This window comes from Heterocephalus glaber, unplaced genomic scaffold, assembly GCF_053883595.1.
Source record: "Heterocephalus glaber isolate CG9 unplaced genomic scaffold, H.glaber_assembly_v1.0 deba00001698, whole genome shotgun sequence".
NCBI classification, from domain to species: Eukaryota; Metazoa; Chordata; class Mammalia; order Rodentia; family Bathyergidae; genus Heterocephalus; species Heterocephalus glaber.
Window position 1 is genome coordinate 2,041,679 of NW_028258419.1, and position 12,965 is coordinate 2,054,643.

The 12,965-nt window shown below is 41.8% G+C and overlaps 1 protein-coding gene across 2 annotated transcripts in view; it reads left to right on the forward strand.

Moving 5' to 3' along the window:
* Positions 1–37: 37 nt before the first annotated feature.
* The window catches only part of Helq (helicase, POLQ like), a 48,774-nt gene continuing 35,846 nt past the window's right edge, over positions 38–12,965 (forward strand). Inside the window, exons 1-5 of one of the 2 annotated variants that reach the window (XM_004872334.4) lie at positions 38–354; positions 2,490–3,198; positions 8,070–8,248; positions 9,054–9,254; positions 12,098–12,170. In XM_004872334.4, coding sequence (XP_004872391.1) covers positions 178–354; positions 2,490–3,198; positions 8,070–8,248; positions 9,054–9,254; positions 12,098–12,170 — 1,339 coding nt within the window. In that variant the 5' untranslated portion in view covers positions 38–177. Of the gene's footprint in view, positions 355–801; positions 1,810–2,489; positions 3,199–8,069; positions 8,249–9,053; positions 9,255–12,097; positions 12,171–12,965 lie in introns of those variants that run through there. The other variant, XM_087199334.1, reaches the window with a different exon arrangement.

Below are 12,965 nucleotides of genomic sequence, written 5' to 3' on the forward strand. Positions count from 1 at the left end.
CGGTGGGACGGAAAAAGGCGTGCACCTGCGCTAGTGCCCCTGCTTCCGGTTCGGGAGCCAAGGGAATAAATTTGAGACGGATGGAGAAGCGGGCGCATTTTTTTCCCTTTGCTGCCCCTACCCTGTCTGTCACGCTCCCCGGCCTTTTAGTTTGGTAGCTGAGCCTCAGGCCGCCCCATGGAGGAAGGCGCGTCCCGCATCCGCCGGCGGGTGTCTGTCCGCAAGAGGACCTGGCCGGGCTTGGCGAGCGTGTGCACCGCCCCCGCCGAGCCCGAGGCCGAGGTGCAGGAGGAGGAGGAGGAGGACGCCGCGGGGGCCGGGGGCCGGCGGCGGAAGACCGCGCAGCCGGCGAAGGTACGGCCGCGGGCAGCCCTGGGCCAGTCCCGTTCACCCTGAGCCGGGAACACGATCCGGCCCTTCCGACCTAGCAGCAGATCGCGGGGCGGGAGGCCAGGTGCGCAGGGGGCGCGGAGCTGCAGCTCGTTGGCAGTTTCCTTCCAGGTGGCAGCAATGGAGCGATAGCTAGCATCCTTCCTGTTTCTCTTCCGTGTGGCCGCTGTCAGTCGGCACTGATGAGGCATTGCCCGGGCTCAGATGGGAAGCGTGGATCCCAGCACCTGAATGACAGCGCTGAGTCTAACCTGGGCTTAGACATTACTGCGCCTCCTGCTTTGAAATCTGTTCACTGAAGACCCGTCTCGCACTGGTTACTGTGTGAAACTAGCTATGTTTAGGTTTTACGCAATAATCCGGCCCTGAGCAGTCGGAGTTCTGACTCCAAATTCTGCGTTCTTTTTTTTTTTTTTTTTTTGGTACGGGGGATCGAACTCGGATCCTTATGCTTGCGAGGCAGGAGACGGAACGACTGAGCTAAATCCCCGGCAAAATTCTGCGTTCTTAATCGCTTCACTGTGCTGCTGCCCTAAGCTTACAGCTCTTCAGTTTAGTAGCCCTCCCCAAGTCGGAGTGCACACTGTATCTCAATTCCAGATTCAGAACAGTTTCCTATAATGTCTAGTGGTGCATCATGACTTTGTTACAGGCCAGACCTATTTTTATTAGTACATGTTTGACTCTCCCTCCTTTCCTGCTCCTTCCAACTCTTGGTCCCCTTCCTATTTGCAAAAGCTTTTTCTTTTCTTTTCTTTTTTTTCTACCACCGGGGTTGAACTCAGGACCTTGCGCTTGCAAGGCAGGTGCAGCGCCAATGAGCTAAATCCCCAGCCCTGCAAAAGCTTTATTTTCATTATTTTTTCCCCTTTAATTCCCTTTTTTGGCCTGCCCCCCCTTCCCTCTTCCCTCCCTTCATCTCTCTTTCTGCTATCCATTTGAAAGAGTTCCCTACTTCCTGTTTATCTTCTATTTTCTTCTCTCTCCCCCCCCTCCCCTCCTTCTCTCTCTTGCTCTAATTTTTTTTTGTTTTGAAACAGGGTCTTGCTATGTAGTTCAGGCTGGCCTTGAGCTCACTGTGTAGCCCAGGCTGGCTTGAACTCACAGTGATCCTCCTGCTCCAGCCTCCCAAATTCTGCAATTACAGATTCGTGCCACCATGCCTGGCTTACATATAGTTTTTAGTTTCTCGAGGAGAAACCATGGGATATTTCATTTCCTGTGTCTTGACTTATTTCACTTAATATTATGGTCTCAAGTTGCATCTTTTTACCTACGAATGCCTCAAATTTATCTTCATAGCAGAGTACTACTCCATTGTGTATAAATACCACATTTTCTTTATCTAGCCATATGTTGATGGGCATATAGGCTGTTTCCAAGGTTTACCTGTGATAAATTGTGCTGCTGTAAACATGGGTAAGTATCTATTACTGTAATATGATGTCCTTAACTCTTTTGGGAAGAGACTTACAAGGTGGATAGCTGGGTCAAATGGAATTTCTAGCTGTAGTGTTTTGAGAGCCTGGTAGGGGAATGTTGCAGTTACCAGAAGCTTGTAGAGAGCTGACATCTCGATGGATATCTGTCATTTGTAATTGTGGCTTAAGGTGTTAGCATGGGTTTAAGAATGAGAATCCAGCCGGGGCCTAGAGGATAGAGCCTGTGCTGGACTCTGGGTTCCGAGCCAGCTGCAGAAGAGAGAATGAAAATGAGTCACTGTCACACTACACGAGCAGTGTTTGAGCAGTTACTTCACTTCTCTGGGCTTCCATTTTTTTCATCTGTAAAACAATACTGATAATATTATTCATAGGTTAGCTTGCATCTAACAGCCTTAAACTGAAGCTTTTATTCTTGATTTTTTTAAAAAATCCATCCTGGGGATTGAACCTGGGGCCTCGCGCATGCTAAGCCCTTGAAGCTTTTATCCTTATCCATTCATTTGTTTTTATTTTATTTTTTGGTACCAGGGATAGAACTAGGGATCTTGTGCTTGCAAGGCAGGCAGCGGAACCACTGAGCTAAATCCCCGGCCCTGAAGCTTTTATACTTAATGAAGCTGTAATTGCTCATAAATATTTTTGCTTTCTTTTCAGCATTATGACAGTGAAGAGGACATGTTTGGTGACTATGATAGCTTTACTGAAAATTCCATTTTAGTGCAAGTTGATGACCTGGAACAGAAATATATGCAACTACCTGAACAGGGGAAACATGCTACAGACTTTGCCACTGAAGATCTTTGCTCAGAAAGCATCAAAGACAAACTCAGTATTTCTCATGTAAACGACTTTACTGACTATGAAACTGGAGAGCAGACCGAGAAACAGACTGGGCGTGAAGACATCTGTGCTGAACCTGGAGATGAGCTTTTGTATGATGTGCCTTCTTCCCAGGTGCTATACTTTGAAAACCTGCAGAACTCTTCAGATGATTTGGGCCACCAGTCCACTAAAGAAAGAGACAGGAGCTCATGCTCTCATAAGAATGAAGAATTGCCTCATAATCATATAAAGCAACCCCAGCCAAGTGATGAATTGTCTTCTAAAGTCCCAGCTAGTTCAGACACAAATAGAAGAAAAAGTATTAAAGATTATCTAAAAAGTGCCATGACTGGAAATGCCAAGGCCCAAACACCAATATTTTCTAGGAATAAACAGCTCAAAGAAGCCCTCCTATCTGAAGAGATTAATGTTGCTAAAGAAACAATTGAGTCATCATCAGATGACCTTGGTCCTTTTTATTCATTACCCAGCAAAGTGAGAGACCTTTATGTTCAGTTCAAAGGAATTGAAACATTATATGGTAATGCTTTTGGCTGAAATGAAATTAGAATTTTCTATAATTATCATATTAGCACAGATAATAGAAACAAATGCTTCCATGGTCTCAACTTGAAAAGTGAAAATAACATTCTTGCCCTTTCAGCCTTCCACCCTTGTCCTCTTTTTCCCCAAAGTCACACTTCTCAAAGCAGTCATCTTATTGTCTCATATCTTTCCTGAAATTGTTCTTCTTCCCAGTCTATGCTGGGTTCTATGCTCTGGCTGCAGATGTGACAACTAGGGTGTCTAAACCCAGTGACACTTATCTAGTTGCCTTGTCTGACTTCTCAGCAACTTACCTGCTGATCAGTCCGTTCTTGAAATTCTCCTTTCTTGACATGTTGCTCCTGATTTTTCTGATTTTCTAGCTGCTTCACAGTTTTCTCAGTCATTGAGACTGATTTAATCTACCAAAATTTAGTTGTTGAAACTTTTGAACATTCAGGTGCCTTGAGTGAAAGAAGTCAGTAATACTATTGGCTAAAAGTAAGCACATTTGGGCTGGGGATTTAGCTCAGTGGTTCCACCGACTGCCTTGCAAGTGCAAGGTCATGAGTTTGATCCCCAGTACCAAACAAAAACACATTTATTTATTTACTATTTATTTGTTTTTGGTTTGAGACAGGGTCTCACTGTGTAGTTCAGACTGGCCTGGACTCAAACTCAGTGATTCTCCTGCCTCAGCCTCCTGAGGGCTGGCATTATAGTTGTGTGCCACTATGCCTGGCAAGTAAGCAGCTTTAAAGACAGCTCCAGTTCAGATTTAAGCTCAAAGAAATGTATCTTTAATGTTTTTTAAAAATCTTGAGTCCTTTTATATATTTCAATTTTGTCATTTTTTACAAAGAAGAGACAGTTGCCATCATACTGGGAGGTCAGCCCATCAATCACTTCATAATTATTTCTGGAACTCCTATTGGAATCTTAAAGACCTTACATAGATCATATATAAAAATGTGGGTGGTTATCCCAGGAAGAATAGAATCAGGTTGAAGAATAAGGAGTGGGGAAATAGTCTAATCCCAGACTCCACAGGAGTCTAATGAATTCTAAATTGTGAGGTTCCTGATTTAAGAGCTAACGGGCTATATTGTCCTCAAAGTAGATGTTAGTGCTCTGCTTTTCTCCTAGCACTTAATTCTTTAATCTGCACCTCCTGCTGGAATGAATCCTCTGAGGATAAGACTCATATTTACCTTTTTCCTATGTAATTAGCAATGTGTGTGCCATACTCTAGTAGGTTTCCAACTGCTGGAGGTTGCAGGTCACCTTATGAATGCTGGCCCTGTTAAACTTTGCTCCTCATCTATAAAATGAGGTAACACTTTGTGCAAGTTATATTCTTTGTCAAAGACATGCCAAATTAGATATTGTAATGACTATTAGTAATTACACTGATAGCTCTTTTTTTTTTTTTTTTACACTGACAGCTTCTTAAGTGTAAGGACTTCAGTAAATAACTTTTCTTTGGTACTGGGAATTGAACACAGGGCCCTACACTGAGCTACATCCCCAGCCCATCCATCCATTCATTCATTTATTTTTGAGACAGTCTTGCTATATAGTTCAGGCTGGCCTTGGACTCACTATGTAGCCCAGGCTGACCTTGAACTCGCTGTGATCCCCCTGCCTCAATCCTCACGCCTCAGCCTCTGGTGTGCTGGGATTATAGGGGTGCAACACCATGCCCAGCTTTAATTCTCTCTTTTCTTTTGAGACAGTCTTGCTATGTAGGTCGGGCTGGCCTTGAGCTATGTAGCCCAAGTTGGCCTCAAATTTGTGGTGATCCTCCTGTCTCAGCCACTGTGTGCTGAGTTTATAGGTGTGCACCACCTTGCTTTAATTCTCTTTTTTCCTTGTAAATCTGGTTTAATAACATGGCAAATTTAAGGCATAAGTGCATGTGCTGACTTTTACTATGCTAAAGCAGTGGTTCTCAAAAGTGCAGATCCTGACCCGAAGTGTCAGTGCTGTCTGAAAACTTGTGGAAACACCCGTTGTGGCCCACCCGGCTGCCTCAAAGCCCCTGGGTGGCACTTGGCAACCTGTGTTGCAGCAGCCTCAAGGAGATTCTGACAGGAACCTCAACCTTACATTGTTTCCTTTGCCTTTTTATCATAACAACTGTGTGCTTAATGTGTTTTGTGTAAATGTTGAGAATTAAGTTGATATCATTTATTATTTAATGTGTAAAGATAAAGGATAAAAACCAAAAAGAAAATGATAAAGGATAGTCTCAAATTGTATTCAAGTGTTACATATTAACTTTAAGGGTTTTTTTGGTTTGGGTTTTAATTTTTTTTTTTTTTTTTTTAGTACTGGGGATCGAACTCCAGACCTTGTGTTTTCGAGGCAGGCAGCAGAACCACTGAGCTAAATTCCTGTCCCTGGTTTGACTTATTTTTTTATTTTTTGGTACTGGGGATCGAACTTGGGACCTTGTGCTTGCAAGGCAGACAGCGGAACCACTGAACTAAATCACTGGCCCCAGGTTTGGGTTTTTAAAAAAATTTTTTTTAATTTATTTTATTTTTGGTGCTAAGGGTCAAACCCAGGGCCTTGTGTATGGTGAGCAACCCCTACCCTAGTATTTTTTTTTTTTTTTTTTTTTTTTTTGGTACCGGGGATCAAACTCACCTAGTATTTTTTAAATATCTTTAAAGAAAAAAAATACAGGGCTGGGATATGGCTCAGTGATAGATCACTTGCCTGTGGTAGTATATGTGAGGTCCTGGGTTCAATCTTTCGCAATGCAAAAGAAGAAAAAGGGGTAGTCATTTGTAAATATTTGGTACTCATTGGAAAAAAAAAGTCACCTGGAACTTTGATTCAGACCTGTTTCTTGTACCTTTGAGATATATCCCATTAGTAATTCTTACTTAATTTTTAACATTTTAAATTTATTTAATTTTTGTTTTTTTTGAGACAGGGCCTTGCTGTGTAGTTCAGATTACTCTTGAATTCATTGTAGCCTAGGCTGGCCTCAAACTCACAGTGATCCTCCTGCCTCAGCCTCCCACTATAGGCATGTGCCACCATGCCCAGCCTAATTTAATTTTTAAAACATATATTCAAACCCAATCTTTTTGGGCTGGGGATTTAGCTTAGTGGTTCTGCTGCCTGCCCTGCAAGCTGAAGGACCCGAGTTCGATTCCTAATACCAAAAAAACTATCATCTCAAACCCAATCTTTTTATGTATAGATTTCAAATATTTATATGTAATTACTCAACACACATTTATGATCTTTTTTGTTGTTTGGTGTTTTGAGACAGGGTCTCACTGTGTAGCTCAGGCTGGCCTCAAACTCCCAGCAGTCCTGCCTCACCCTCCCAAGCGCTGGGATTACAGGCATACACGACACCCAGCTCTACCCCCCTCCCATTTTTAAACTGCAAAGAGTTATAGCATGTGATTGTACAACAATTCATTCAACCCTGCCACCCCCACCCCTTGTTAGTCACAGGCACAGCTGTGATGAATGTGCTGAAGAGTCTTTTTATCCCCTTGTGTAGGTGCAGGGTCTGAGAAATAATCAAAAGCAATACACAGTTTTATTTTTGATGCTGCTAGATTACCTTCCTGAAAGATCGTAGCAGTTTGTGTTCTCACAAATGGTAGAGGAGAATGCCTCTTTCTCCTCACTGCCAATCTCTGGATTTTACACATATGGATCTCTTTTTTTTTTAAGAATTTATTTTTTCAACCCTCCAAAACTGCAGTTGAATGTTTATGTATGTATTGGCCATTTGCATTTCGGCCTGCTGTGTAATGTCAGGTCTTTGCCTGTTTTTCTTGTTTTGTTTTTGTTTTGAGACAGGGTCTCACTATGTAGTACAGGCTGGCCTTGAACTCAGAGTGGTTGTCCTGCCTCAGCCTCCCAAGTGCTAGGATTACAAACGTGCTCCACCATGCCTGGCTTGCCTGCTTTTCTAAAGATAAAATACTAATACACATTTTGAAGACTTTCATGATTTCATACATTGTTATTCTACAAAGCATCTATATTAATGTTCACACCATGTCTTGGATCTGTTCTGTTTTCATGAATCCCACCTTGCTAAGCTGTATGAATGAAGCTCAGATGTACAGGTAAATATAGTAATTCTAGTGTTTTATGCTTTAAACAGTCTTAGCAGTTTAAAATGGTATCTGAACCATTCAAAGTTCAGATCCCTAAGAGAGTCAGTTGAAATTTTTATTGGTTTGTGCAAAGCCTCGTGGATTTTTTTCCCTCTTTTTTTTTTTTTTTTTTGAGACAGGGCCTCACTATGTAGTTCATGCTGGGCTTGAACTCACTATGTAGCCTAGGCTGGCCTTGAACTTGTGGCGATCCTCTTGCTTCAGCCTAAGTGCTGGGATCACAGGTGTGCACCACCATGGTTGGCACCCCTCCTTCTATTTCTAAGATGACTTTTGGGTGAATGAGGAAGGTAAGCTCCCATAATCTTGCAGAATATAAGAGGAAAGGCTTAGAATTCACATAGGTCCTTTGCTGTTATTTTGTTTCTCTGGTGTCCTGTCATGCCCCTTGTCCCCCAGGGCTCTGCCTCTCCTTGTTAGAGTCTCCAAAGTCTGCAGCTGATGGTGAATCAGCTTTACCTGGCCCTGCCCAGGCCTGAGCTAGCACACTGGCCGTGTGCATGGGATAGTTGACATTTAACATTGACTATAAGTGCATTTACCCTTATGAGCTAATTGCCACAGAAAGAAGGGTTTGATTTTTCCCTTCATGGAAAACTTTCTTGAGATTGAAAATATAGAAGAGGAAACTAATGATTTTCTTTCCTTAAATTCCACAACACACAGTACTTAACACTGAGCCCCCCCCCCCCCCGCTTAAATTCCACAGAATGGCAACATACTTGCTTAACACTGAGTTGTGTACAAGAACGAAAAAATTTAATTTATTCTTTGCCAACAAGTGGTGGGAAAACCCTCGTAGCTGAGATCTTAATGCTACAGGAATTGCTTTGCCGGCGAAAAGATGTTTTAATGATACTTCCATATGTGGCAATTGTCCAAGAAAAGGTATGTTTTTATTTTTATTCATTTATTTATTTATTTTTGGTACCGGGGATCGAACTCTGGGTCCTTGCACTTGCGCAGCAGGCGGCGAACAAGAAAAGGTATGTTTTTAAACAAACGTTGTTTGTTAATATGACACTAAGAGCTAAACAGTAGCACGAATAATAACTTTGTATCAACTATAAAGAAGTACCTCTTCATGATAGAGAATATATTTAGAAAATACAAAACCAGCGTATTTGCCTGCGATTGCTTCAGATACTAACTACCTATTCTAGAAAGTTTTATTATTTCTAAACTGGTGGATAACCTCCATCTTAAATGTTTTCAAGCAGAAACAAACCAACTTTTGGAGTAGGGTGTGGTACCGGGGATCAAATTCAGGACCTCGAGTTTGCAAGGCAGGCGTGGCACCACTGACCTAAATCCCTGGCCTATCAACTTTTTGATTAAAATAAATGAGTATTGCTTTTTGACATCAAAGGAGATAGCTGAAATTTATTTTCACCTTTATTGTGTAGTTTAAAAGTTACCTTTATTTACAAAATCAACCCTTTATTTTTATGGTATTTCTTAGATATGTATGTCTAGTATGTAGTTGTTTCCCATCAATTGGTATTAAACACCAATTAATCTTTTTTTTTTTTTTGGTACGGGGATCAAACTCAGGACCTTGTGCTTACAAGGCAGGTGGCGGAACCACTGAGCTAAATCCCTGGCCCCTAACTTAGCTTTTTTAAAAAGTCCCTGTGACTAGTAATAGAGTGCTTATTTATTTGTGTTTTTGTTTATCTTAACTAATATTTAGATTTCAGGTTTGTCAAGTTTCGGTATAGAACTTGGTTTCTTTGTTGAAGAATATGCTGGAAGCAAAGGAAAATTTCCTCCAACTAAAAGAAGGGAAAAGAAATCAATATATATTGCCACTATTGAGAAAGCACATAGCCTCGTGAACTCCTTGATTGAAACTGGAAGGATTAGTAGTCTCGGTCTGGTTGTCGTAGATGAGGTTGGTTACTTGAAATTTATCAACATTTTTATTATCCTAACATACTGTATTTGTGGAACTGATTATGTGGGTCTATTAGTACCTCTAACAATAAGTAATTTGTTTTAGTATACAGACAATATAGGTGTCTTACTTTCTCATTGCTCGGACAGAATACCCGACACACAGTTTTTGTTTTTGTTTGTGGTGTTAGGGATAAAACTCAGGACCTTGGGCTTGCAAGGGAGCGGTGCCACTGAGCTAAATCCTCGGCCATTTTTGTTTTGTTTTTTTTTTAAACTAAAAGAAGACAATTTATTTGAAGGTGGAGAAAAAGGGGGAAGAGAGAGAGATGATGGATAGCTAATCTGGAGGGGTAGGGAGCATTCGAAAGTGAAATACTCCTGGATTCTTGGCTACAGTTCTTTTTATTGAATTCTTTGTCCCATGTAGGCTTTTGGAATCTGATTGGCTCCATGGCTGTTTTTGGTCCTACCCTTGGATTTCGTCCCATCACATGACCTTTCCTGTTGTTTAGTGGAGGCTAGGACTAAGGGTGGGGGGTTAGGGACAGGTAGTTTAGGCATATGTATTAAGTAAAGGGGTTTAGGATTTTTGCCTTTGTCCTCCTTATTTATTTATTTTTTTGGTACCGGGGATGGGGTCCTTGCGCTTGCGCAGCGCAGGCATTGAAACCACTGAGCTAAATCCCTGGCCCTTACGTTTGTCTTTCTGATTGCTGTAGTTTACCTGCCTTTATCTTTTGTTGTTTGTTTTTTTGTTTTGTTTTGTTTTTGGTGCCGGATCGAACTCGGGTCGCTTGCCCGAAACCACTGAGCTAAATCCTCGGCCTTAGGCGCAGGCCACTGCCCTTAATAAGTCTCTCCATTAACTTCTTTTCTTTTCTTCTCCTTTAACTTCTGACAAAGCTCAACAAGGCCTTCATCCTCTTTTCCTTATCTACACCCTCCCCTGCATTTCCTCCTCAGCAGGGAGGTTCATCTGATGGGCCTCCTTGGAAGAAGTCTGGCACCTTTATAGAGGGTTTCTCTGTATGACTACTTGGAGTTTGGCAGCTTCTAGGCAAAAATAAACAAGCTTTACCAAGAGATTACAGCACATATGACCAAAACATGAGCAATAGACTGGAAAGGGAGGTTGAGGAAGGAGCCACATCAGACACTGTTTTTAAGGGCTGGAATAGCAATTGTAACCAGCTGGCCTTGGAGCTGTCAGCAGGGGTCAGTGATTGGAGCCCCTCTCTCTACATCTAGGCTATATCATTATTACTCATATATATCTCTGGCTATATCCTTTTGTTCTTTTTTTTCTTCTTCATGGTACTGGGGATCAAACTCAGGACTTTGCGCTTGTGAGGCAGGTGCTGTGCCACTGAGCTGAATCCTCGCCACTGTAGGCTATTATCCTTTTGTTGCTGGATGTTCAAGACCAAGTTAAAGTGAGACCTTTGTCAATCGTGATTTGCTTCCTGATATATATATCAAGGTCAGTTAAGTCTCCTCAGGCATTACTTTTGGGGCCATGGTCAGAGTCTCTCAGCTCTTTTGGGTCTTCTTCTGTCAGATGCCGACACCCAAAGTTAAAGGAGGAAAGGTTTATTTTGGCTCACAGTTTGTAGGGATTTCAGTTCATAGTCACCTGGCTCCAAGGCAGGGTACCATGGCAGAGGGGTATCAAAGAGGAGAAATAGTTCATGGCAGGCAGGCAGGAAGCAAGGCAAGATCAAGGCATGAAGAGGGATATATATATTCCAGGCCACACCCAGTTAGCCACCTCTTTCCACCAGGCTTCACCTCCCAACAGCACACCCAGCTATAAACCCATTGGTGGTCTAATCCAGTATCACCCATGATCCAGTCACCTTACAAAATCCTCATGTATGAACACATGAGACTTTGTGGAGACATCTAGATATAAGGCATGACAACAGATGAGACATTCCATGCTTGGTAATCTTAAATTTGATTTTATGTGAAGTATTTCTTAAAATGTGAATATGTCCATGTTTAGACATTTTTATATTCATAAGTATTATGAGTGGTGCATGTGAGACCATTTGGAACAGGCTTTGTGAGAGAAAAGATTTATTCCAGTGAGCAGAGACTGAAACTGGGGACAGATTTCAGCACCTTGCTGGCAAAAGCCGAATCTATTACATCTGTGTTTGGATGGGCTAACATCAAGAGATAGATATCAGCAGCTAACTAGAAGAGATTTCATCCATGGGCGGATGAGCTAACATCAAGAGAGATATTAGCAGCTAGCTGGGAAGAAAATCATGTTTATTAGGGATTGAAAAGGGGGTTATGATCATAAATGTTTATGACTGAGGGTCCAAGAATGGTCAGTGCAGGTGTGCAGACAATCACTGGACTTCTCAGCTCCTGGGAGATTGTATATTCTACCCTAAACATTTTTTATGGCCAGCTGTCTTGTTTACTGCGAATAGTCTGTAGTTTGCTGAGAGTGGCCTGTTTGCTTTGCAAAGGTCTCATTCTTTTTTTTTTTTTTTTTTTGGTGCCAGGGATTGAACTTGGGTCCTTGCACTTGCAAGGCAGGCAGCTGAACCACTGATCTAAATCCTCAGCCCATTGCAAAGGTCTCATTCAGGCTAGGCATGATAATAAATTTCAGATCTGTCAGGGTATTGCTCCCCCAGAACTCATTAACTTAAAATACCACAAGACAATCAAAGTCTTGATGCTATAGTTTTTATAACCAAAATGTTGAAGAGTTATAAAGCAAAGATTGTACATTCATCCCATACAGATATGTTTGTGGTGTATGTGGGCATTATATGAAGATTCACTCTGTTCTCTTTTGTTTTGTTTTAATCTCAAAAGTTGCACATGATTGGTGAAGGGAGCCGTGGTGCTATACTGGAAATGACCCTAGCAAAAATCCTCTACACAAGCAGTAAGTATTTATTGACTTTAATCCAGAGACCTATCTATAAAGGTTCTGTGAGATCACTAAATTATATAGATTAAGGTTTTACTTTAGTTTAAAACATTTATTTTTAAGTTTTTAAATTTCTAAAATGAGCTTATAAATTTTGGTTGGCAGAATGGCTAGATGAGTGAAATTATGAGGATAAATGAAATTAGTGTTGGAGGAACTCTGTTATTTTCATGCACTTGCTAGCCTGTGTCACTAGTCTGTTTCTTTCTTTGTGAAGTGGAAATGGTAATGCCCTGGCCTGATGAGATCATTGTGAGGGTTATATGAGAGAACACATGTGAAGCAGCCTGTGGTGCCCACCTGGCACCCAGCCTTCAGCAAGGCTTTGCCACTGCCAGCTGCCATCCCCATCATCCTGACAATAAAGAAGTACATTTAGTTGCTTTAGGAACTACTTTGCAAATTGGGTAGTCTTTTGTTTGTTTGTTTGTTTTGTTTTGTTTTGTTTTTTGGGTAGTCTTTAAATGTACAGAAATGTGTATTTTAAATGTATCCCTGTATTGATATGGATTTGCAGTACTTACATATGAGACAGGTATTAGCTGTAAAGGTCAAACCTTAAGATTTAAGGAGGGCCAGGGATTTAGCTCAGTGGTACCATGCCTGCCGTGCAAGCACAAGGTCCTGAGTTCAATCCCCAGCACCCGGGTGGTGATGGTGGGGAGAATGATTTGAGGAGAGAAAGTGCTGCAAGTTGAGCCCAGGATCTCACTCATTTGAGTGCTTTACCACTGAGCTACCCCTCCAACC